The sequence below is a fragment of the Quercus robur genome, chromosome 9 (genome assembly GCF_932294415.1).
Source record: "Quercus robur chromosome 9, dhQueRobu3.1, whole genome shotgun sequence".
Classification (NCBI taxonomy): Eukaryota; Viridiplantae; Streptophyta; class Magnoliopsida; order Fagales; family Fagaceae; genus Quercus; species Quercus robur.
Window position 1 is genome coordinate 40,546,910 of NC_065542.1, and position 27,675 is coordinate 40,574,584.

At 34.7% G+C, this 27,675-nt stretch overlaps 3 protein-coding genes across 3 annotated transcripts; 1 reads left to right on the forward strand and 2 right to left on the reverse strand.

The window, feature by feature from the left end:
* Positions 1-2,706: 2,706 nt before the first annotated feature.
* On the reverse strand, positions 2,707-4,239 carry LOC126698356 (putative expansin-A17). Its single transcript, XM_050395524.1, has 3 exons — positions 4,056-4,239; positions 3,588-3,909; positions 2,707-3,319 (listed from the first exon to the last, which is right to left on the reverse strand). The coding sequence occupies exons 1-3, from the start codon at positions 4,192-4,194 to the stop codon at positions 3,010-3,012; spliced, it is 771 nt and encodes a 256-aa protein (XP_050251481.1). The 5' UTR covers positions 4,195-4,239; the 3' UTR covers positions 2,707-3,009.
* An 8,290-nt stretch (positions 4,240-12,529) lies between these two features.
* Positions 12,530-18,288, forward strand: LOC126701039 (uncharacterized). The gene is made up of 4 exons (XM_050399185.1): positions 12,530-13,015; positions 13,171-13,713; positions 17,584-17,685; positions 18,181-18,288. Exons 1-4 carry the CDS (start codon positions 12,530-12,532, stop codon positions 18,286-18,288), a joined length of 1,239 nt encoding a protein of 412 aa, XP_050255142.1.
* A 5,026-nt stretch (positions 18,289-23,314) lies between these two features.
* On the reverse strand, positions 23,315-26,440 carry LOC126698357 (uncharacterized). The gene is made up of 6 exons (XM_050395525.1): positions 26,290-26,440; positions 25,319-25,387; positions 25,060-25,197; positions 24,764-24,837; positions 24,541-24,678; positions 23,315-23,696 (listed from the first exon to the last, which is right to left on the reverse strand). Exons 2-5 carry the CDS (start codon positions 25,364-25,366, stop codon positions 24,543-24,545), a joined length of 396 nt encoding a protein of 131 aa, XP_050251482.1. The 5' UTR covers positions 25,367-25,387; positions 26,290-26,440; the 3' UTR covers positions 23,315-23,696; positions 24,541-24,542.
* Positions 26,441-27,675: the final 1,235 nt, after the last annotated feature.

The window sequence follows — 27,675 nt, forward strand, 5'->3', positions numbered from 1 at the left end:
TTTTAAAACGTTTTTAGGGTTTCTTATTTGTCCTAAGTATAAAAGGTAAACCCTAGCCACGTTTTAGTGTTGCTCATATTGCGGTTTGTGTAAATCTCTTGTGAGATCTAGAGGAGCTTTCCTTTACACAAACTTAGGTTTTTCAAGGAGGAGATATTCTCTACACCTTGATGATCAAAACAGTTGCTGCCATTAAAGCTTAAAGAATACACAAGTGGGGGTGCTTGTAGCTGATGGGAATCCAAAGAAAGAAGGAGTCCCTGGATTCGGAGCTTGCACGTGGTTGTGTCAGTAAGTTCTACTGGTTGGTAGCATTAGGAAGTCGAGCGGGGGTGCTTGTAAGTCCTTTTGTATGAATTTCGATTCTTTCTGATAGTGGATTCAAGTTTACCTTGAGAATAGCTAGGTCAAATCCTCCCCAGGTTTTTACCGGTTTGGTTTCCTGGGTGATCATATCGTGTGTTATTTATTTTCCGTTGCTTTGCATGATTTGATCTTAATTATTGTGATAACCTAAACTTGTTTAATTGGACTAAGTAACAACTTGGCTAATTACCTAGGTTTAATCAATTGTTTAAGGGGTCTAAAAACTGTCATAATATTCTCTCAAAATTAGTTAGGTTAGGTGATGCTCTGACAATAAATTTAATGAGGACATGGGTAATAGTGTTTTATCATTTATTACATCTCATAGCGTGTAATTTTTGTGAAGTTACACTGGTGTAATTTGAGTCCACAAGTTGTTAATGGCAAACAATGAAGTGGTATTAATATTAGATTCATGTGAAAATTAATGACAACTTACAAATTCAACAATTGTGAAAAAAATTGTGAGAGGTCAATGTTAGAGCAATATATAACACATTGAGAAAACCTTCATTTATAATAGATGAAAAATTTACATTCAAATTAATAAGCTTGAAAGAGTAGTTCCAAAGTCCATTTTAGGATTGCCTTAACCATAGTTGTCAAAATCCCGATTTAGATCTTACAATCCTACGATTTTACGATCCCACCTGCCCAAAACAATCCGAATCTTTCAAGAATCTTTGCGATTGTTTAGGATCGATAGGATCGTCTGATTTTGACGATCTCAAATGATTGTGATTTCTTGTAATTTTCTTTAATTTGACAGAAGGTTCAGTTGGACCAAAATGAAAAATAACATCCCAATAGTATCATGTTTTAAGGTTTTTAGCATTTTTAAATGATGCTTACAAATGAATGTAGTGATGTATGGTAATTACATCAAATAGATGCAAATATTTGGTTTTTTATAAATGAATGTATAATTTATGTGATTATTTAAGATACCAATGTATGTGTGTGTTTTTTTTTTCAACTAATGTAGAATCTTATGATTCACGATTCGATCTTACGATCCACGATTCCACCTACCTCCCACGATCTTACGTAGGAGATTTTGACAACCTTGGCCTTAACATACAATAGATAACCCAAATTGCATTTAATATCTTTGGTAATCAAATTGCATTTAATATTAAACCATCTATTTCCATCTTTCAATCAAAAACTATCACATTATTTTTTTGCAAATAAAACAAATGACTACCTTATACAATCATAATCCTATTAAATATATATGAGTTTTGAAGCATTTTATATGTTGCTTGAGTGCCTCTTGTTGTATGAGTATGCGTTTAAATACAACTTATTCTCAATCAATTATTTACATAATAGAAAGATAAAAAAGCTAATATCTAACTTATTTAAAAAAAAAAAAAAAAACTAAATGTTAAATAATTTAAGGTAAAGCTAAGTCAAAAAGCAACAAGCTTAAAGTTGTAGCCAACTTTATAAGTGTTTGCCTTCACCACTTCCGCTCTTTTTAGTTTTTATTACTTTCTCATGTCTCAAGTTTGACCCCGCACCCCCAAAATTATTTTGTTAACCCACCACCCATTAGGCTGGCGGACTATTGGGCCAGGCTGTGAACTGTAGAGTCATAGAAAAGTGAAAATTTGGTAGCACACTCGAAAAAAAAAAAAAATGTAGAGAGGTTCCAACAATAACTTGGGGTTTGTTTAGAATCCGTTTATTTTATTGAAACTGAAAACTTTTTGTTAAAAATACTGTAGATAAAAGTAAAAGTTAGTTGAAATAGTACAGTAAGACTCATGAATAGTAGCAAAAATAAACTGAATAGTAAAATAAGTTGACAAAATTAAGCCATGTCAAACGCACACTTAATCCTCGGACTGCATGAGATTTGCATTGCTTTCATACTTTGAAATTCTTTCACATTGCCTTTCATTAGTCTGTATTATCTCTACCCTTTCCTCTTCCCATTTGTTTTTTCTATTCTTCATTCTCTTGTTATTTTAACTTTAAACGTCAATGATTGGAATGGTGCAACCAGAGAGGTTGCTTACATTTTGAATGATTTCCAATAAACCCCTATTTAATAGGATTGTATTTTGAGGGCGAATCCATATTTTTCTATTTAAAATAAATATGATGGGGGGTGATATTTGATTGGAGAGTGTAGATGAGTGCTTTGAAGGTGAATCCATATTATTCAATTTTTCAAAACGTAAAGTATGATGGGATGAGGCCATGAGGGTGATACTTGATTGGAGGGTGTAGATAGGAGGCTTTATATCGAATTGTTATAGATTCCTGTCTTGAAGGAATAATCATAACAATAATAAGAGTAATAATAATAACGTAACAATAGCCTTGTAATAAAAGGAAGAATATTAGTTTCTTTATTGATTCTTTACCCGTAGAAAATATAAAATATGGTAGCAAAGTGAGATTTATGAACAAGAATACATGACTGTTTATATGTCAAAGTAGCATTATGGTCCGGACCAACCATTTGGACCTACAAATCTGGTGGGCTTCACCGCAAAATCCTGAGCCACAACCGGAAACGAAAACATTGTAACATATAGTGAGGAAACAACAGAGAAAATCAACCTAGCAAGGCATAAATCCAAGACTGACCCTGCTATATGAATATTTTGTATGATTTGTATAAATCACTTAGAATTGAACGTTGCTGGTGAAGGACTGGCCAAAACTCCAATTGGAAGGTGCAACATCAAGAGCTGTGACGATCTTTCCATTGCTGGATTGCACTCTAAAGGACAAGCTCTGACCATTGAAATAACTTAGACTCTGCCAGTTGACACCCCAATTTCTTGACATGGTTTCCCATTGGTTTGAATTAGACCCTTTGATCCAAACATTTGAGATATCTCCAGCTCCCCCTACGTTAGATATGAGCACTAGCTCGAAGTAATTTTTGCCATTGATGGTAAATCTAATGCCCCCACTCTTCTTGCATCCAACTCTGGTACAAACAAATAGCATAAAATTAATGTCAATGTTATCATAATATAAGCAAGACTACAATTTGCACTTAGGTTATCATTTGCTAGAACAATTAATGCTACAGATACAACAAATTTTACAACTGCTGAGATGACAAATTGTGGTTAGTGTAATACCATTTTCACATGGGATTATCATTCACATCACTTTTAATCAGCAATTGTGAATTATATTGTGAAACTAGAAGACAGCCAACCGAATAAGTATGTGAAAGAAAGTTAACATACTTCCTATAGAGAATAGGTACAATTCCAGCCTTGTATAAGGCAATTGTCTGGAATGCAGGTTGAGACATGTCGAAGTGTGGCAATGGAGGATTGCACCAACCACCATTGTCACTAGGGAGATCATAGTTTGGAGGACAAAAGTTTGTAGCAGTAATTGTAATGGAAGTTCCCCTGAGGCACCATTGGGGATCCTTGGTTCTGTCACACACTATCTGATAGCACCCACCACATGACTTGCCATCGTTGAACAAAGCCGTGCTAAGTGCGGCAGTTTTTGTGCCATAACCATCGGTGTTAAGATTTCCATAACCACAGGCACCCCCTGATAAAAGAGAACCAATATTCGTCACCAAATGTTGTAACATATATTTATCCATGTCAGTACATATATATGGAAAGGTTGAAACTTGAAATGTTGATAATAATAATATATATAAAGAAGGAAACATGAAATAAGAAAGTACTTACCCATTGTTCCTGAAGCATCACTTCCACCGTAAAAAGTTGCATGGGCTTGAATCCAAGAAGCTGCCATTGTTACACTGAATTTTGTGGTGAACACCCCCAGAAACAATACAAAACTAGTAAATAAATGGAGCTGTTCCATTCTCTCTCTCTCTCTCTCTTTCTCTCTCTCTAAAAGAAGCAACTGTTTAGATACTAAAGATGGCTGAGTTCCTTGTTATTTATAATTGATGTTAAGGGACGACTATATGACTCGCCCAAAAAAGAAAAAACGAAAAAAAAATAAAAATGGGATGGCTATCTGTCAAGAATTATTAAGGGAAATTTTTTATTTTTTATTTTTTGGAGAAGAAAATAGGGAATTGAGATTGCAATAGTGTGAACACAAATCCGTTGACTGAGACTGATCATATATGATTTGTAAATTGCATGAGCAAATGATTAAGACTCTTCTTGTTTTAATTAATTTAAAATATGCTGCTTACTTTCAAATCTCTCGAGGGTAAATATGATGCTGTAGGTTTTGACATATATACTATATGATGTTAAGCTTATTTGACACACCAAATTATCGGCATGTGGTGATGAGTAGGTTATGTAACATGTGGGTTGTAAAGTCTTTTATTGTCGAATAAAAGATATGGGTTCGAATAGTGGCGGCTCTAGAAATTTTGTTCAAGGAGGTCATTAAGAAACTTAAACTAAACAAAATTTAATAATAATAAAAAAAAGAATTTGAATATATTGAGTTCTCGAAAAAAAAAAATGAAGTTTTATAATTTTCTTCTGAGTTTTCATATTTTAAAATCATTACAAGATAGTTTATTATCAATTGTCATTATTTATTGTCAATGTTGGTGTAGGATCACGTTTTTTGGCACAAGCTCAAGATGCATGGGACTTTAGATTAGTGAGCCCGGTACAATGAATTTGTAGAGAGTGGGCCAAAGAGCTAGGTTTTAGTGTATGGACAACGGTTAGCACGGTGTTCTTCACAATCAAGCTGAGATGGATTGAGTTTACCAGACTAGAGAGGGTTGGTCCTCAGCACGATCCGAGGAGCTTTTTCTGGTGCCTCTGGTGTGTCGAGGGGTCTCAGCCCCCTCTGTCTGTCTCCCTCCACCCCCTTTTTATAGTAGTTTCCTTCCTCCTGAATGGGGTTCCTAGGGTAGGTACTTGTCCCATCAGCTCTTCCTTCCAGTTGTTGGGAGTGGTTGTAAAAGCAGAAAAGCATGGCTATGTCAGGCACAAGGCACTGAACGAAATCATGGCAGCCTTTCCCTCTGACATATCCATTTTCTCCATTGTCCTTTTCTGCTTTAGTACTTTTTTTGTTTTGTGGAATGACCTGGAGTGTCACTACCAGTGGCAGGTTGCCCCCTTTGTCCTCGGCTACATTCATGCTAAGGAGGGTTCCCTCCATGGCAGAGGAGGGGTTTTCCTTGGACTGGGCCAAGCCCAATGTGGAAATTGACATAGACCTCCTGGTCTTTTACCCCCCACAGTTGGTAAGTGTGACCATTTTATTTTATTAAGTTCGTATAACATTTTTAATTTTTATGAAGTTGTCATTATTTATTTGTCATTTTTTTATAAAAAAATATTTTAAATTAAATGACAAAACTCAACCCATTGTCACCGTATTAAATTGGCCCACACATTCACATTCATCCATACATAAATAATACATTAAGTATCTACATAACTAATAAAATGCTTAAACAATTACTAATTTTACTATTTTTGGTTCTTGAATCACTAACTTTATAACAAAAAGTTATTATAACTTGATAATAATATAGACACATGTAACAAACTCTTCATATTTTCTAACTATTAAATTATATAAAGTTATATTATATTTGTAGTAACACACATTCACATACATCACAATTCACACAAATAACATAATAAAAAATAACATACACAATCAATATTAGACACACACTCGCACATATATAATATAAATTTATAATAAAGAGAGACACCTACAACTTATAAACATTCTCTTTTTACTTTTAGAGAGACCTGTGATCTACGTTGTTGTTTAATTTTGGGCTGGGCTAATATGTGGTTAGGGTGTGCAAAATTTAAGTTAGAGTGTACAAACATATCTTCAGGGATAAATTATACTAGTAAAAAAAATTTATATATAAATTAAAAAAAAAAAAAAAAAATTCAAGTTGAACCCCCTGAGCATAAAGTAACGCCGCCCATGGGTTTGAACTCACCTGTTAAAAAAAAAAAATCAATTGGTTCCATACGTTTCAATTCTACCATATTTATAAAAAATAAAATAGTTTATGTCAGCACTAGAATCTATAACTAATGCAGTTGAGGATTATCCGTGGTACGGTCAATTGTATAGTTGAGCTGCAAAATGCAAATGGCCAAGCATACTATATAATACGTAGATGAATTATTCTTTATTGTTACTGGTCACATGCTTATAGTTCAGACTGAAATTCTTTGATTTTAAGTCTGTTTTAAGTAATGATTCATATCAAAGTTTAAAGTCAATAATCGAATTTATATATTTATCATGTTTTCATGGTTGCAGTAACATGCAACAGCTAATGCACATGCATTTTCCATGACTTGTTTATCAAGCAATTACGATTTAATAAAGAAAAATGCATGAATTATATATATAGAAGGGTTAAGATACAATAAAAGTCAGCTCTGATAAATGGGTACTAATCATAAATTTGTCATGAGTGCCATGTACTATGCCATGTCTTATGGGATTTCAAGTCTTCAACCCGTATGGCACATGGGTGATGCAATTCTTGATGACCATCCACGCAACTAGTGATTCTTGAGGCCACAAACGAATGAAGGTGGCTAAAGAAACCAATATTTGTCTTTACAATGATGAGGAAAACCTTATCTAGTTTAGCATCTTCTAGAGTTCTCAAGATAATTTAATTTTGTGGAATTTTCAAAATTCTATGTATATTTTTTGACATAGGTAAAATTTAAGAACAATACTTTAGGTGCAATATATTAGAATCTCTTATTAAATTCAAACATATGATTGTTTGAATTTAATTAAGGAATCTAATGTTCTACATCTATGATCCTAAGTTTTGCCATTTTAACATTAGTTAATTACATTGTACCATGCACATCATCAACATATAACAAACGTGAACTATTTCCATTAAAAAAAAAAATGCTAAGTACGTACCATAATTTTATTATCTATTTATATTATTGATGATGAGACAATATATTATCCACTCATTTAAAAAAAATGGATGAATAGTGATGGTGCTAGAAAACGTACTTCAGATTCGTCCATAAGGGTCATCTTGATTGAGATTAGCAAGCGACATGAGAAGCTCGTCTTGGTCAAGCTCGTCCGTCCTTTAACACATAGGACGAGTAATATGTACACCCAATTCTATCAATTCCAAAACTGTAAGCAAAAGATCGAAGTTCATTACTACGAACCGTTGCCAAACAACGGTTAGGGAAAACAAGGCCAAACAACCATGGCAGTTATGTCAGTTACTTTCAAGCTTTCCGGACTCCTCAACAATAGGAGAAGTTACTAAAATAAAATAACCGCTTCATGTGCACTATATAAGCATTTATCTACAAAAATGTGATTCATTTAGACACTTTTCACAGAATACTTCCTTTTTACTTGGAATCACAAATCCACTGACTTTATCATCGGAGGACTTTTGGCCGGTCTCCACCGGTCTCCTCTGACTTAATATTTGTTTTTTCAGGATCAAGCCCTAAGATCATCAGCGCCCGAGACTTTCAACCTACTGATTTCCAAGGAATCATCAAATAGGATTTTAAAAATTATAGGATAGAATTACTTAAAGTACTGTAAAAGTTTCTTTTTCTTTTTGAAGCTAACTGGAGGGATTAATATGTGATATACCACTTGTATATGGAAGACAAAATTTAAATAATTGGAAAATTATCATGTGAAATTGTGTTAATTAACTATATATATATATATATATATATATTTAAAGCTAAAGCTAAGAGAAAATTTAATTAGATTCTCTATCAATTTTGCGCCATGTGTTCATCTTTTTTTTAAAAAAAAGTCAAGTGAGTTTTTTTTTGGTTGAGTCAAGTGAGTTATTGCTAATAGAATAAGAAATAGTTCTCGAAAACTTAAAACAAGATTCAAATATTTTAACATAAAAAAGTCGCAAACTACTACAATTCGACGCACTTCATGAGTTACATGCTAGTGTGTGTGTATATATATATATATATAAAGTAAAAACTTAAAGAAAATTCAGTTATATTCCAAATTAAAATTCAAAGCTGATAAAAAATTCAATTAGATTCTGAATCAATTTTGCGCCACTTGTTCATCTTTTTTTTTTGGTGGAATCAAGTGAGTTATTGCTAATAGAATAAGAAATAGTTCCCAAAAACCCAAAACATGACTCAAATAGTTTAGCAAAAAAGAGTTGCAGACTAAACTACTTCAATTCGATGCAGTTTATCTATTTTTTCCATTTTAGAAAAATAATAGGACAAATTACAACTTACCCATATGTGGTTTGGTTAAAATTTAAGTTGTTTATCTGTGGTTTAAAATTTGACACTTTACCCCTTGAGATTTGACTGAAATTTAAGTTGCCTACCTGTGGTTTGAAATTTTGTGATGCAAGTGTTTCGTTAGATTCTTTTTTTATCTTATTCGATCTTGTACTTTTATGTTTTTTGCGTTTTTGGAGGAGAGAAACATAAAAGTGAAGCAAAATCACATATTTAGCTATGTTTTTAACAGAGATGGGTTAAAGAAATCTAACTGAACTAACCTTAGGTGGGTAAAGTGTCAAATTTCAAACCACAGGTAAGCAATTTAAATTTCGACTAAACCACAAGTGGGTAAGTTGTAATTTGCCCAAAATAATATTAATAACATTTCCTGCATATTGCATGGGTTACTTGCTAGTCTCTCTCTCTCTCTCTCTCTATATATATATGTGTGTGTGTGTGTGTGTGTGTGTGTGTGTGTGTGTGTATAGTCAAAACTTAGAGAAAATTCAATTAGATTCCAAATAAGAATTCAATTACTTGTGGGCTAATTTTGTGTCATGTGTCTACTTAATTTTGTAATCTTTGTACCAAGTGAGTTAATGAATGTAAACTACTAAGAATTTAATATTGATGAACTATATAATAAAAATAAAAAACCAATCATATTTGCTCAATAAAAATCACCACACAACAAAGATTATCACACATTCTATCTTATTAAAAATTAGGAAAAAAATTTATCATAAGTGGTATTAAATTTGGGAAATAATTTTAACTTGTAACTAATTACATTTACTTTTTTTTTAATAATTTGACCAATTATTTTTATTTTTATAATTAATTTTTTTTTAAATGCATCAATGCATATGCATGAGTTATAAGCTAGAATATATATATATATATATATATATATATAGGCAAAGCTGAGGAAAATTCCAATTAGACTTCAAATTTGAATTCAATTAGAGTTTAATTTTGTATCATGTATCTCATCTAATCTAAATTTTTAAATTTTTGTGCCAAGTGAGTTAATTCAGTGTAAAAAATGAGGAATCCAATATAAATAAACCATAAAAAAGCCTAATCATATATCTAACTTTATATATAAAATTAGAGGAAAAGAGAGTTTGAATGATTTTATATTTATGAGCCATTTTTGTGTAACTAAAAACAATTCAAATTTATAAGCTATTTATGTAATATACCATGATTATGTACAATTCATTACTAACTAGGTAATATATATATATATATATATATATATATCTATAGGGAATGAGTTCGAAAACGGGCCGAAGGACAAAAGCCCAATAGACCAAACTCTAGAGGATGGGCTTGGCCGAAAAAAGAAGAGGAGAGTGAAGAAGCCTGTTATGCAAAGGGAAGTCCCCTGAGAGAAATCCTGTAGAGACCTAAGTTAACTGCTTTCCCCGATGCTCGTATTCGAGCTGGTAGGCAGAGCTTCACCCATGGCAAACACATGAGGATCCATGGGTAACCAATTCTCAGCTTAATTCGAGATGACATCGTCAACAAGATCACCTTGGGAAACGTTACAAAGGGATAAGGATCACAAAGGCAGCCACCTCCGCATTAAAGATATGTGCGAGACTAGGAACTTGGGTGCTCTCAAAAAAGAGATTCAGGTACTTTAAGGCACCTCTCTTTTTGGGTAAGTGGTGTGGAGTCGCCACTTATTTTTTTATACAAAAAGAAAAAGAAAAAATAAATACAATTACATATTCAAAATACTTCAAATGTTATTGATTGAATAAAAAAAGTACAATTTGGTAGATTAACCTTACAAGTCTTTGGTCCTAGTTACAATCTATGCAAAAAAAAAAGAAAAGAAAAAACTACGAAACTTTGGTCCTAGTTACATTCTACCAAAACTAAAGACAAAACACTAATCTACTAACCAAAATCCTAAGTTCAGGGGCTAGGTTATGGAATGGGAAGGTGTTAGGCACCCATTCCGCCCAGGCAGAATTTAGTCTTCTAGACTCTAATGACCATTGTATATCCTTTTGTATTGATGTTGAATGATATGTTATAATACACATGACGAACACTTGACAAAGTTAATTTAAACAAATTTGTCTTATGGATATGTCCTCTTTTCAAAGAAAAATCAGATTTGTCTTGAAAATTTAAAAAAGAAAAAAGAAAAAAAGAGATTTGATTAAGAAAAATCAGATTTGTTTTTGTAAAGGAAAAAAAATGAGATTTGATTTGAGAAAAATCAGATCTATTTTTTTGTAAAGTTAAAAAAAATGAGATTTCATTTGAAAAAATCAAATCTGTTTTCTTAAAGGAAAAAAAGAAAAAAAGAGATTTTCTTAAAAAGAATAAGATTTGTTTTGAAAAGTTAAAAAAAAAATGAAATTTGATTTGTAAAAATCAGATCCATTTTTGAAAGTAAATAAAAAAGACTTTTAAAAGAGGATTCACATTCATGAGACAAACTTACTATGCATGCATCACATATTAAAAAGAAAGACTTTAACTTAACTCTTAATTCCTTCTTTGAAATTTCAAAATCTGCAATTTTATATATATAAAAAAAAACTTTTTCAAAAAAAATTTCAGATCTATATTTAATGAAAATATAGATCCATTTTATGACCAGAAAAATACAGATTTGTATTTAATGAAAATACAGATAAGTTTTGAGATCAGAAAAAAATTCAGATTTGTATCTAAGGAAAATACAGATTAGTTTTGTGTTTGAAAAAAAATTCAGACTGCATTTAAGGAAAATACAGACTAGTTTTGTGTTTGAAATTTTTTTTTTTTTTTGATGATCATTAGCAGATTTTGAAATCAAAGAAAAAATTAAAAAAGACAATCAACTAAAGAACATGTCAAAAAAAATTCCAACTAAGTATCTAAGCATGGCAAACATGAATTAAGAACAAGGCACAATAAAAATCAAACATATTAACCAAATTCATGCAATGAACAATCATAACATATTAATTAATGGAGAGGATGGGCTTCAGTAGGCAATGGATAAACCTTATATCAGCTTGTATTAGTACTGTGACGTACTCTATACTTGTAAATGGAGAACCCAAGGGCAACATCATTCCTACGAGAGGCATCAGACAAGGTGATCATTTATCTCCTTATCTATTTTTGCTGTGTTCAGAAGGGTTGACAGGTCTTATAAAACAAGTTGTAAATGAAGATAAAATCAGGGGCTTTTCTCTTTGTAGAAGAGGCCCAAAGATTTCACATTTGTTTTTTGCGGATGATAGTCTGCTCTTTTGTCGTGCTCAAATGGGAGATAGTCAGTGTATCCTAAGTATTCTAGAAAAATATGAGAGGGCTTTGGGGCAGAAAATTAATAAAGCTAAAACCACTCTGTTTTTTAGCAAAAATGTATCTACTCCCACAAAAAATTCTATATAGGAATTTCTTGGAGTCCCTGAAATTAAAGAGTATGAGAAATACCTTGGTCTGCTAGCAGTGGTAGGAATGAATAGAAGAGCAAGCCTAAATTTCATCAAAGAGAGAGTTTGGGGTAAAATTCAGGGATGGAAGGAAAAATTGCTCTCCCAAGCAGGTAAAGAGGTATTGCTAAAATCTATTGTTCAAGCCATACCCACCTTTGCAATGAATTGTTTCCGGTTACCTGTGGGATTATGTAAAGATATAGAAGCTATGACGATGAAATTTTGGTGGGGTCAAAGGGGAGATCGGAGGAAAATTCACTGGAAGAGCTGGGATGTGCTATGTAGACCAAAAGATGAAGGTGGTATAGGGTTTAAAGACTTGTGCAGGTTCAATGAAGCAATGCTAGCAAGCCAGGTGTGGAGGCTGATTCATCATACAGACTCTCTCTTTTTTAAAGTATTCAAGGCTAAATATTTTCCCAACAGTTCCATCTTTGAGGCGAAACCAAATTCAGGCTCTTATGCTTGGAGAAGCATATTGAAGGCAAGGGCAAGATGGCGTGTGGGTGTGGCAGAACAATCAGAGTATTTGCAAACAAATGGTTACCTGGGAATAATGGAAGCCGAATCTTATCTCCAAACAATTCACTCCCTAGTACCTGCATGGTGTCAGACGTAATTGATCATGATTCAAGGGACTGGAATTACCATTTAATTGACGCTTCTTTTGCCCCTGTAGAGGCAAGCCTGATTAAAGCTATTCCCTTGAGCGCTCTGCCACAAAAAGACTTATTATACTGGCCACTAGAAAGGTTTGGAGACTATACGGTCAAATCCGGGTACAAAATGCTCTGTGAAGAGAGCAGAAGAGAGGAAGCTGCATCCTCAAATCGGGAAGCCAGCAAAGCTTTGTGGAGAGGAATATGGAAGACGTCTACCCCAGGAAAGGTTAAACATTTCCTATGGAAGGCCTGTTCTAATGCTCTGCCAGTAAAACTCAACCTAGTGAAACGAAAATTTTTGGAGGAAGATGTTTGTCAGGTTTGTAATAAGGAATCTGAAACAATTTCCCATGCTCTATGGGAATGTGAAGTGTTGCAGGAGGTGTGGAGCAAAAATTCGGATGGGTGGATAGAGGTCAAGCACGGCATGGTTCTTTTTGTGATTTAGTTGCCTGGATTCAAGGAAAACATCAGCTCATTGATCTCTTTGCCACGACAGCTTGGTTTATATGGTGTAGAAGAAACAAAGTGCGCCTCAACGAACCAGTGATCCCACTAAATAAAATTGCAGATGAAGCTCTACACTACCTCAGGACATATAGAAACGGGCATAGCAAAGAGAAGAGGAAGACACCGAGAGGTAAAATAAAATGGAGCCCTCCACCATCTGGAATGTTTAAGACTAATTTCGACAGCGCGGTATTTGAAGAGTCAGGAGAGGCAGGCATAGGGGTGGTAATTCGAAATTCTGCAGGAGAGGTGATGGCTTCCTTATCTGAAAAAATCCCACTTCCTGCCACGGTTGAAGCTGTGGAGATGCTTGCTGCCCGTCGTGCAGTCAGATTTGTGCAAGAAGTGGGGCTAGCTGAATCTATATTTGAAGGTGATTCTCAATCTGTCATCTTAGCCTTACAAAGAAATACTATGGTGAATTCTGGTATAGGTCATTTAGTAAAAGATGTATTATCATCTGTAACTCTCTTCGGAGATGGTCATTCTCTCATACGTATAGGCAAGGCAATGCTGTGGTACATACTTTAGCTAGGAGAGCTAGACTTTGTGAATCATATGAAGTATGGATGGAAGATGTCCCTCTAGAAATTACTGTTGTTTTTTTAGCTAATTTTGCAGTAAGATGAATAAATATAAGTTGATGGTTTCCTCAAAAAAAAAAAAAAAAACAAAAAAAAGATACCTCTTGCATGAGCGTGCTCTTCAACAGAAGAATACTTTAGAAATCAAAGAAGTTTTTACTTCTTTGAGGTCTAAAATACTTTACTTATAAAAAAGAAGTTCTTAAAGCAAAAACCTCCAAAACGTCTTTAACGTAAGGGGAGTAGAGAAGTCAGAAAGGAAGAACCCCTAATTTTGATCTTTTTCCTCTATATATAGAGGTTGGGATGCTTAAAAAATAAGTTGAATGAGATCAGATCCGAATTGGAACGCGTCCTTATCTCTAAAGATTTGAAAAAGATAAGTTTTATCTCAATTAGGAGGTTCCTAGGCCGAGCCACACATTTGGGCCAATCAGCACTTGGGAAGTTGAACCTCTTAGGTGCCAGGCCCGCGTTCGAGTTTTGGTTCAATTTGGACTCCTTTTTTTGAGGATTGTTGAGTCGGAAATTGCACCTAGACGTGTTTTTGATTCGTATTCTAAAAATGAATTCATTTTTCTTGATATTTAGGTCTTTAAAGTGATAATTGTCTTATAGATAAATATTCTAAAAAGACTTAATTATCTACAATTTCTTTGTTATCTGATTATCCACTTTATTCCCATGCAAGCAGGCTTATTTTTGACACTAACTCACAACCAATCACAAAATTATTTAATTAATTTTAATTGTTTAACTAATCATAATTAATTTAAATTAATCACGCGTGGTTGGTTCCACCCAAACAAACATGCGGACCGTGAAAACTTGATCATGTGATATCTTTCAATCTGATGGTCTAATTTGGAAATCAGACATACCGTCGCATCCGTTAGAATCTCAAGATCTTTTTTATGATATGCAATGAATGAATTAATGCATGTAATGAAACTCTAAATTTTGGGTATATGAATGGTTACTCTACCCATCTTCCAAGATTAAATTATGAGTGCAAAATCTAGTGTCTACAATATACTCTCTACCTAATCTCTTCCACATTAAATGCTGGCAGGCTAGCTTGAACAGTACAAACGCCCCTCAAAAGCCTTCTTTCATGCTGAAAAGGGGAAAAAAGGAAAAGTGTAAAGGTGAGTGATAGGTATCCCTTAGAACTAGTTGGAAACAAGCCAGTTGGGGGGATAAGGGAGAGAGGGATGCCTATAAAAAGGGAGAGAAGGTAAGGTGTGGCTCGTGTGGGGGGGTTGAAAAATACTTCAAGGGAAGAAATTCTAAAGAAGAGGGTGAAAGAGAGTATTGTAATAGTGAAAAAGGTTGAAGAGTTTTTTTTTTTTTTGAGTCTTTTTCTACTCTATGTATCTCGAGAAAACAGCTTATGGATAATTTAATCGTTTTACTTTTCCACCTTTCTTTCTAGTCAATTGTCTTGATCTCCCACTATGGAAATTTCTCCTTATATCTTTTATAAATTAATTGTGCAAATAAGTTACTTGTTCACAGCTTGAACATAGTGTTTGGTTTTTATCCCCCACAATTGGCGCCGTCTGTGGGAATTTCCATCAACCAGTTATGGGCACTAGTCGTTTTTTCCTCCTCGGGGAGGAAATGGGAGTACGCCTTGGCCAAAGGGACCGGGGTGGAGAAGAGATGGAGTCACCACTTAGATTAGGTCTAGGAACCATTTACATAGCACCCTTACGTGGAAGAACTGATCTTACTACCATAGTATGGGTTTGGAGTTTAGGTACGATTTTGAGAAGGTGTTAGGCATTCAAAACCGCCTGACCCATGGGTCGGCTTCCACTCATTGTGTCTTACGTCTTAATCTCATTAAAGGCATATTCAACATTGGATTCTATACTCACACACATACACACTAACATACATCTAACAATCAACATGGCATCAATCACCCCAAAACCCTAACATACACCTATCATGGCAACTCATATCAAACCTAGCATACATCTATCATGTATATCATATCATCTCATCCAAGAAAACAAGAAAATAAGATATCATAAGGGCAAAAACATGGCAGGGATCAAACAAACATGTTTATCATATTTAAAGCATGGCATATAGACTTTGCATATACATATTCATCAAAGGAAAATCAAAATCATACAACAAACAAATACATGATCATGTGAAATGCATGACTCACCTTTACTTACCTCGCTGCACCATCGCACCTAGGCATCAATGCATGATCATATTAATACATGTTCATGGCATATCAAGGCAAGACATGGAAAGAAACCCTAATCTAGCACGTTAAAGCAAACAAACAATCAAACAAGGAAACAGGAACTCAAAAACATAAAAAATGGACAAAATAGAAGCATATCATACAAAAGAAATGAAGAAACAGAAGTAGAAAGTCTGGATTAGAGTTTTTGGGCACAAGTATGCGTGCACATACATAGGCTTGCGTATGCAGGCTAGTTGTATGTGTACGCATACTTTGAGTCTACGTACGCATGTAGAAAGCGTGCACACGTAGACACGCCTTAAAAATCCTAACCCAGAAACCAGAAATGTAGAAATAGAACAGAAACCAAAAAATAAAAATAAAAAACTAAAGAAACTAACAACCTAACATGCTTAAAACAGGAAAATACTAAACCCTACGCTACCTAAACTTGTTAAAACACAAAGAAAGCAATAAAACAAATAAAAATAGAATTAAAACAAGGAAAAGAAAAGAAAAAAGGTTAGAACTCAATACCTTAAGCAAGAAGCTTTTCAAGCTTGATTTTGACCGTTCCTCTCAGTCAATCTATTCACAATCAAATACAAAGTGATTAGTAATCTTAAACTTGAAAGATCAAGAACAGAAAATGCCCCAATCAAAAGAAAATTGACTTGAGGATTTTTTGAGAAAAACTCCCTCTTTGATTCACTATTTATAGTGAATCTTAGGTTTTCTCTTAGGATTTTTTGTGTGTTTTAAAAAAGGTACCATATATAGCTTTTTATATTGAGAAAATGGGGGTTTGGAACGGCTCTTAGACGATGTGGGATTTATTCTGAACCTCAGTCTTTAATGCAGAAAGCATGCCTTTCATAGCTTATAGAACCCTAGTTGCGTACGTAGGCCCGTGTATGCGTACGCATACATTAGACCTGTGTACGCATACATGTGTTTGCGTACGCAATCCTGGGGTTTACGTGGTCTTTATTTTCCAAAAATACCTTTATTTTATTCATAAAAGAGTTATATTTTCCACAAAACCTTCCTCAAGTCAATTTCTAATCTGATTGGCTTTAGAATTTTACCATCATTGGGGATCGGGGACCCGAGTTGTAAGGTGTACAAAATACGGTGTCTACAGATGCCCCTTTTTTGATTCGTGAGCTTCGCTAACGGAATCAAAAAAATAAGAGACAAAACATTTTCTTTCAACGAACGACTCAGGCCCAACCCATGCACATGGCACATAACACACATACTTGGTAGCTCTTAAAGGTTAGTTCCCTTTTGTAGCTCATGTTTTTCCCATTCTTGAAATTATTTTCATCCACATGTCATTCAAGCTTAAAGAAAACTGCACATCAGGCTCTTGTAAACTATATCTGTGCCTTCATCTTGCAAACTGTTCACATTTGTATCTTGCAACTGCTTTTCTTGCAAATTGCAACTATTTTTCTTGCAAACTATCATCTTGCAAACTGTAACTACTTTTCTTGCAAACTATCATCTTGCAAATTGTAACTTCTTTTTTTGCAAACTGTCATCTTGCAAACTGTTATCTTAATTTTTCCTTTTCAGCATTGGGTCGTGCAATATGGTCTCATTGCTCGTGGTGCGGAGGTAGATCTGAAGAGCTTCTCTTTGGTTAAGGCTCATTTCAATGGGCTATCTTCCAATGAGGTGAGTTAGGAATTCAATGCTTCTTATTATTTCCCTTGCATGTTTCTTAGGGCTTTTCTTCTAACACTATGTGTTGTCATTGGTCATATGGAGCCCATGGGCCAACCTTCCCCTTATTGCAGACCCGAACTTGGAGGCTGCTGCTTTTGTTACTTCTGGGATCACCCAGCCCTTTAAGGGTGTTGGCTTGAGGGTACTTTACCTGGTGGAGAGGGTACGTTGCTTGTTGGTGGGTAAGGATGTCCCACAAATTCCAATGGACCCTTCGGTGTTTATACTTGCCTCACTTTCCATGACGGACGTTGAATACCAGTTGTGGAGGAATGGCATTCCCTATGCCGCATGAGTTACAGACAAGCATGACTATAAGAGTTCAACGATTCTCACCTCATGCCTTCTCACTCTTGCGGTATGTGTTCTTCCCTTTCTCATTTACTTCGATTTTTCCTTTGCATTGCTTCACATGATGATATTTAAATGGAATTCTTATGTCAGGCTGGCCTTGTTGCTAGTGCTCCTATTGCCCTTCTCGTTTACCTTGGTCGGTTTATGCCTATGGTTCTAATGGTTTTGCTTGTGAGCATGCGATGGACCGCAACATAAATGTCATGGGCTACATGCCAAGTACCTGCTCTCCACCATTACGGCACATTGGTAACCCTACAAAGTAGAAGTTAGAAACAAAATTCAACCTAAGGGTAAAGGAAAGGAAGTAAAAAGATAGAAGGCTTACTATGATTGCTTTCCTTTTCATGTTGAGAAGGAGGGCATCGTCTCCCCACTTCTCCCAATGATTCATATCTTTAGGAAGGAAGAGTTCCTTACCCATACACTCAGCAACATGGCCCTCGTAGCCATCCCTCCAAGGTTTGACTTTATCAGTGGTAGGAAAGGGCTCCCTGTCTACCATGAAGGCCTTTATGTAGGCCGAGGCTCCCAAGGTGTCGACGGGAGTGTCGTCCTCCTCGGTAGGAGAACCTTTAGGGTCAAGGACCATCACTTTAGGCTCTGAACTTCCCTTTTCCCCCTTCTACCGTTTTCACCCACCTTGCGATCCTCGAGATAGGGTAATGGACACCGGGGTAGCTGGTGTCGGGTTGGGAGCAGTTAAGGCTTGAACTTGAGGAACGGGTGGATTCTGGGCTTGAGCTATAGGTAGTGTAGCCAAAATTTGGCTAAGGGTGACCGTCCTCTAATAGGACATCTCAACAGAGGTTCCTTCTTTGGGGAGAGTGGTGGGGACGGAAAGTTCCTAGGTCGCGGCACAAGGACTTAACGAAGAGGAGTTACCCATCCTTCTTCTCCTTCTCTTGCGTGGATGTTCAGTAGGAATGGAAACTGTTATCTTGAGGTGGGTTGGAGTGAAAGGAGTGGGTGAGTTGCTATGCTTTCTTCTCTCATTTCACTGCGCTATCTCCGTAGGAGACAAAATGTATCCCTTAACCCAAACGTCAATATGCGGGAGCAATGAGTCTTTCTGCTTGAGGGCCTTCCTAATGTTTTGGAAACTCCGATACAAGGGAGTATAGGCGAGTATGAGGTATGCTACCTAGAGTTGCTCATCTAGATGAATGTAGATCAGGGATCACAACAATCTGTTCAATCCCGTGGAATTGGTCAACTGCCTTTTCTTCTAGAATGCGTGATCCTCTGTAGGAATGGACAAACAAGACAGAAGTAAAAAAAAGAAGGAAGGTTTAAATAAATAGCATACACAAACTTGAAGAAAATTCCTAGTATTTCTACCCACATACTCAACCTATGGTTGTAGGGCAATGGATTCCGTTAGGATGCTAGTTTTCCGAGATGATCAAATAATCCCCTTCTATCTCCTTGTCGGAATCAGGAAGACTCGATATCAGCCTTACTTCCTTGTGCCAAGTCTTAAAGTAAAATCCTAAGATTTAATATCTTAAAAACTATATAAATGATTAATCTCATGTTCGGCTAAGCTAAGGCCGAGCCTTCTATTGAGCTTAACCACACTATTAACTACTCTAAAAATGTTAGGGATGCATTGGTCGGGACAAACCTTAATATTCCTCAAAAAATCAGTAAGAAGTTTATTCAAAGGGATTCTAACACCCCCCCCCCCCCCCCTTCTACAAAAGCTACTAAAGGGATGATACCCCTTCCTTCCCCTCTCAAAAATTCTACTTCGGATTCAAGGCAGTAACTCAACCCTACATTCTTGGGAATCTCATACATCCTCCTAAATTCAGCTAACCTCTTAAACGTATCAACCATGGATTTAAACTTACCCATTATTCCAATCCATTGATGGACAGAATAAACGAAAGGAAGAAGAATAAAAGGGGCAAAAAGGGACTTACAAACACAGAATACAGGGGCAGAACACCTGGGGTCGTCTGAAGGTAATCAAAGAGCATTTATTGCCTAACTGTGCCACGTCCCATCAATGATAGTTAATGATTACCCATTTTATCTCGATCCATGATCTCCACCTTAGCATTAATAAGATAGGGATCATGGAGGGCTATTGTAGGGGGAATGAGTTTGTACATGGGCCGAAGGACAAAAGCCCAATAGACCAAACTCTAAAGGATGGGCTCGACCCAAAAAAGAAGAGGAGAGTGAAGAAGCCTGTTATGCAAAGGGAAGTCCCCCGAGAGAAATCCCATGGAGACCTAAGTTAACTGCTTTCCCCGATGCTCATATCTGAGCTAGTAAGGAGAGCTTCACCCTTGGCAGACACATAAGGATTCGCGATAACCAATTCCCTGCTCGATCCGAGATGACACCATCAACAAGATCACCTTGGGAAACGTCACAAAGGGATAAGGATCAAAAGGCAACCACCTCCGCATTAAAGATATGATCTCTACCTAATCTCTTCCACATTAAATGCAGGCTGGCCGGCCCAAATAGTACAAACGCCTCTCAAAAGCCCTCTTTCATGCTGAAAATGGGAAAAGTATAAAGGTGATGTGACAGGTATCCCCCAAAACCAGCTAGAAACAAGCCAGTTGAGGGGATAAGGGAGAGGGGGATGCCTATAAAAGGGGAGAAAAGGCAAGGTGTGGGGGGTCGAAAAAGACTTCGAGGGTAGAAATTCTAAAGAAAAGGGGAAAAGAGAGTATTGTAATAGTGAAAAGGATGAAGAGTTTTTTGAGTCTTTTTCTAGTCTATGTATCTCGGGAAAACAGTTTAGGGATAATTTAATCGTTTTACTTTTCCATCTTTCTTTCTAGTAAGTTGTCTTGATCTCCCACTGTGGAAATTTCTCCTTATATCTTTTATAAATTAATTGTGCAAATCAGTTACTTGTTCATAGCTCGAACACAATGTTTGATTTTTATCCCCCACAATATATATTTTAAACCAAAGATAGAGAAAATTCAATTAGAATCAAAATTAGATTTTGCTTTTGTTAGCTTTTCAGAAAAATTAAATTGTTTAAATTTTTGCTATTATTTTTCTCTAAACTAATGAGCATATTTTTTATACCATTTCTATTCATATATTTTGTATGCAAAGATTTTGAACCTAAAAAATTGTAATCAAGCTGAAAGATCCCATGCACTTATCCCCATTCAATTTAAGAGATACTATTGAACTAGTCTATTCTTTTTATTTTATGTTGTATTTAGTTGAATTTCACGTACAATGATTGTAAATTGATATTGTATATGTATTATCCACTAGTGATTTTCAAAATTATATATATAATAGTAATGTAATGAGAAACTTGGCATAACTAATATCATGAAAATTGCAAGGAAAAACCATTTTAGTACCTCTAAATGTCTTGGTCGAACTATTGTCCTATATGTTTAATAACCCAAGCTAACATCAATAGCACTACTTCAATTTATCATTTTTATACGTAAGCATGGGTTACATACTAGTCTATATAAATATAAATATATATATATATATATATATTTATATTAATAGGCAAAACTGAGAGAAAATTCAATTAGATTTCAAATTAGAATTCAATTAGAGTTTAATTTTACACCACATGTCCCATCTATTTTAAATTTTTGTGTTAAGTGAGTTAATTCAGTGTAAAAATTAGATTTTAATTAGAGTTTAATTTTGTGCCCCATGTCCAATTTAATCTAAGTTTTTTTAATTTTTGTGCCAAGTGAGTTAATTCAAGATAGAAAACAAGGAGTCCAATATAAATAAACCATAAAAAGAACTTAATCATATATCTAAATTTATATATAAAATTAAAAGAAAAGAGAGTTTGAATGATTTTATATTTATAAGTCATTTTTTGTGTAACTAAAAATAATTCAAATTTATAAGTTATTTATGACTATGTACAATCCATTACTAACTAGGTTTTATATATATATATATATATATATTAAACCAAAGGTTAGAGAAAATTCGATTCTAATTAAATTTTGCTTTTGTTAGTTTTTCATAAAAATTAAATTGTTTAGATTTTTGCTGTTATTTTTTCTCTAAACTAATGAGCATATTTTTTATATTGTTTCTATTCATATATTTTGTATGCAAAGATCTTGAACCTAAAAAATTGTAATCTAACTGAACGATCTCATGCACCTATCCTCATTCAATTTAGGAGATACTATTAGACTAATCTATTCTTTTTATTTTGTGTTATATTTAGTAAAATTTCACGTATAATGTAATGAGAAACTTGAGAGGTGATTATTGAAGGCAATGTTTTTGCAACTATGAGATCTTCCTCAAGAGTATATCTTGGATGAAGAAAGAAGTTATTTGAATTTGAGGAAGTGGGGGGTATGAACTATGAATCATAAAGGCAGAAAGGAGAATAACCCAAGCAAGGACCAAAATTTGTATTCTCCTTTCATAGGATTGGAACTCATAGCAGCCTCAAAAGTTTTTGATCCACCTTGATTAATCATACGTTAATTCCTCTTTTCTCGTCAGAGTGAGTGCTCAACAGCTGTGCATGCACAAGCAATGCAAGCCGAATCCAGAATCTCACTTAGATTATCAAAAATAAAAGAACAAAGCACACTAAGACCCAAAAATATCCCTTGTTTAATAGGAGCAAAAACAAATTCACAATATAATCACAAGAAAAACGTGCTTGAACAGAAACCAATTGACCTGATTTAAGATATCATAGAAAATGACTACCCTCACTATACACTTCCGAAGAGAACATGATTTTAATTGATAAAAAGAACTACCATGTGTAGGATACTAGTACGAGTGACAGATTCGAAATAATTGCACCAGAGATCTACAAGAAACACACAATAAGCGACTTTTAAGCGACTTAAATATGCGACTTTTAAGTTCCACACTATATACTCATGAAAGTATTAAATTTGGTATCACTCATATAAGTACACCACCAGTGATAAAAAGCATCAAACATATCCTCTTCAGCTTCTTAGATTCTTATCAGATGGAAGTAAGACTTGAGGTTAGCAAAGGAAATGCAGGCGTGTCTATCAATAATGGGATGGAGATCAATGGAAAAACATGCATAAATGAAGCAGCAAGGGGTATTTCTTGCTTGGTATACCATATTTTTGGCCTTAGGAAAGTGTTGAGACCTCAGTATAAAAAAGAAACACCAACCAAGAGCTCCATAGTGGCAACTGACATATCCATAGGAATTCAAGAGTTCAAGCAAATAGAGTTAGACAGCTAGAGATGGGATATTGTGGGCATAGCTAAAGAGATGACTCAATCAGCTGCCTGAAGCATACCTTCAGTTTATGAGAAATATATGCAAATACTTACTAGTCCATATCAAATGCATCCCATCGGAATTTATATCACTTCCTAGTGCATAATGGACTGGCACTGCTTAGATATTAACATGAGCTGCTTAGCTATTCACATGAAATTGGGAAACTATTTCAAATACTCCTTTTACTCCCTATACTTTTTAGATTGGTGAAGAAAACCATGCAGTAGTAATTGGGATGCAAATTGTACAAACCAAAGTACTTAACATAGTATCTTGTAGCTTGATATCTTTCAACAGAATGAACATGTTCAGTCCTTGACAGGCAGTCTTGGAACACCTGCATAGAAGTATCTAAGCATCAGTTTCTCCACAATAGTATATTGAAACAGTGCTGAAATCATCTATCAGAATTCAGCTAAAAACAAAAAGAAGAAGAAGAAAAAACAATCTGTCAGATATTGGTCAGAATTTATACAGTTAGGACTGGGCAAGATATCAAACAGGCTTCCTAAGTGAAGCTCATATTAAACTGGTCTAGTTGGTAGTTGTTCAAACTTTATTACACTTATGCAATCCAAATTCAGGCCCGAGTTTAATCTTTTGCTTGGCATGGCTTGTGAACATTAACAAACTTGACTCATATTCTTTACTTGATCCTAAACCTGAGATACTTACAATACACTGACCTACTTCATCTTACTTTTAAAAATTTATTTTCCACTATTTTGACTGTACATGGATCACTCATACCTGCTTAAAAACAAGTTTCCTACTTTAAGTTATTTCTAGAAAGAGTAAACTAAGACCTCATCACAAATATGAGAAAAATATGACATGATATTTTAATGCTCCAAGATGTTGAAGAGCTGCTACAATTCCAGGTTAAAACTGATCTAAGCTCATACATTATTGAACTCCTACTCAACCGAGCCCAATAGCCCAACACTTGGCTGAGCATGTCTTGGCTTGGGCTATTCATAGCCCTAGGATTCAAGCACAATTTTTGATTGAGAAATTTATTGATACAAAATGATTGCATCCCTAATGTCCACACATAATTTCAAGTGAACATTTTTTCAGTACATTAGAAGGGACTTGTATAATGTTGCAGGCCTGTCAAGTGATATACTTGTAAATGTTTGCTTTACATGATAAAATAGAAAGAATGTATTGAAAATTACCATCAAGAATCAATGTGAGCACTCTGTAGTAAGTATCGAGCATTTTGCAGAAGAGCATTGGCCTCCTCATTTGAGGAATCAAGCAACCGCAGGTCTTTGATCTCTTCTTGCCATTTCTCAATTTGTTCCTTATGTATCCTACAGACATAAAATTCGATGTAAAAAAAATAAAAAAGAGGCTCAGCTTTAAAATTTTAAGTTCTGTTATATTTTGTAAACCCACATAATCATACGCTCCTCAAATTCGTTACTCAGTTCCTTAAAGCTAGTCTTCCCTGACTCCAGCAGCTCAGACACCTACACAAATAATGTATAAAGAGCTTGACAAGAAAATAAAGCTGCAGACTGAAGAGCCATTACTGGGCTCATAAAGAAGTCATTGCCACCATGTGAATTATGTTTCAGCTTTCAGTTGAGCACAGTATCATCTCAAACTTGTCAAGATGAACAAAAATTAGGTTTATGCATACAACATGTAGTTAATAAGAATATACAGCTGCATTAGGTTTATTTAGCTACCAGCTGAGTGAAGCGTTCAATCTTTTCTAGAATCTGAGCAATATTAAGTTCCATCTCCTCAGATCCAGCAATGTTGGTCTGAAATTCTTCCTTTTCTTCAATCTCTAAGACTACTCCATCTTCTTCCTTCTCTTCCATCTAACAATCATAAAAAAAATCAGATAACCTAATAAAACACAAGAAAGGTTTTTTTTTTTTTTTACTCCTAATTTTTGCTATAGGCTTGACAAGAGCGAAGAACGAACAAAAACAGACATACAGCTGGTTTCATGCGTTTCCTCATAACTTCAGTCCCTTGACTTTCCATTTGAGCAATTTAAGGCTAAGGCTGCAGAGGGGCAACAAAAGTTAAGAATGCCACTATTTGTGAAAGAGACGACAAAGCAACATATACGTCAAAATGCTTGGGAAGCAAGATATCAGATTAAGATCATCTATTGTTCTTAGGCTAACTCCATTGCAAAGTTTTAAAAATCCGATCCATCCATTTTGAAATGATTAAATTAGATTTTACCATGTCATCAACATTTGAAAAAATGCCGACTATCACCATTGTGGTATCTATTTGAATTATTGATTACGCGGTAAAATCCAATCCATTCATTTCAAAATGGATGGACAAGGTTTTAACTTATAAGAAGTCTAGAGGATCTTAATTCCATGCAGCCTATGCTTATGCTATTCTATGATAAATATGTCAAAAATTACACGTCAGAGCAATTTTCTTTCTGGAGTGAAATTAAATAGCCATTGGAAGATCCTGAAAGAGGCAAAGGCATTCCGTTCTGGTGGAGAGAAAACACAAAGGACAATTGAACATACCACAATCTAAGCAGGAATAGGCAATACAATCAGGTTATACACTATCTTAAAAATGTTGATTTACAATCACCTGAAAAAATCATCAACCTCCGTGAAATACACCCAAAAAAAAAAAAAAAAAAATTTGCAGTATCAGCTAAGAACATCACAAAAGCACATATGAGGAAATTGACTTGTAATAGCTAAATTGAATAGGAGAAAATCAAAATGCTTGAATTAGTAATCGATTCCTTTTGAAAACTGAGTCAAAGATTTGTAGAAGAAGAAACATGCTAATTAATCAGATCAAGAATAAGAATGAGAGTAATCGATCAAAAATTGAGAGAGAGTCAGTGACATTTTGTGTGAAGTGAAATCAAAATGAAGGTTAAGAATTAAATAATAAAGCAAAAGTGGTGTGGTGGTTACCTATGTATGATGTGCAGTGATTGATCTGATACAAGCTTTGGTTCTTCGATTTCACTGATTGATCGATTTATTGTGTTTGCTTTACGCTAGAGGGAGAAAGAGAATGAAACGATCGATATATATATATATATATATATATATATGCAATTGCAATACCGTTTGGCCAAATTTCGGGAATTTTGAAACGCGCGCCAATCTTATGGGACGCGAACTCAAAAAATAAAGAGGGTACATGCTTTTTTTTTTCTTATAGAAAAAAAAAAAATTCCTTCTCTTTTTTATGGATTTTTTTTTTTTTTTTTTTTCTAATGGTGCTTTTTGTTATTATTGATTTAATTGTCATATTACATTTGTTTCTTTTTTTGACAAATTTGTATCGATTTTTATGCATATTATATATTTTGGTATTCCAATTCTCAATTACAAGTACTTTTTCTTTATTTCATTAGCTTGAATTGATTTGGGTTAATAATTAGTTTTTTTGCAAGTTGGAATAGTTAGAATTTGATTTTTTTTAGCAATCCAATTAGATGTTAAATTATGAGACTTTACTAAGGTTTTTTATTTATTTTTTATTTTTTATATATATATTTTATATTTTAATCCTTTTGGGTGGATAAACTTGTAATTTTAATTTGTAGAGAAAGTACTCTTAATAGTTGTATTTTAAAAGTACCCTATATTGCCAATTATTTAGACAAGAGCAAAGATTAGTCAAACAAAAATAATTGGATGAGTGACATATTTTAAATTTTGCAATTGTATTTTCATTTTCATTATTATTGTAGGGATATTGGGCCTAAGAGCTCATTATCCATGTATGTATTGGGCCTAAAGCTCAAGCCAAGGACTAGAGATTGTCTAAAAAGGGGTAAACGTTATAAAGGGACTCCGTGTTAGTGGATGACGAGGTCAGTTTTGGTCATAATGGCACAAGAGGGTAGGCCAAGAACAAATGTCACCTCGAATAAGGAAAGCTGAGATCCGAATAGGCGGTCTACCGCCCAGAGGGATGTTCCAGGAAATTCAGTAAGCATAGATAAGCATTGCAAAAACAAAGTACAGAGGGGATTCCTAAAATATCTAAGGAGAAAGCTGCTACCACCACATTAAAGGTTTTGCAGCTAACTTTTTGACTGCATTAATGTGGAGAAGACCCCTGAACAGGGCTATATTGGCCGCCCTAACGCACAAAGGGGCCTGAGGGGATGTCCGATAAGACAAACACTTAAGTAGAGGCTTGGATGTTTGACAAGTGGAAGGTCAAGATCGTTTAAAGAGAACTATATAATAGAAGAAACCCATTGTGAAGAGAGGATTGGAAAAATCAAGAGAGAAACACTATAACAATTAAGAACCAAATCTATAATCAAACTTGTGTGAAAT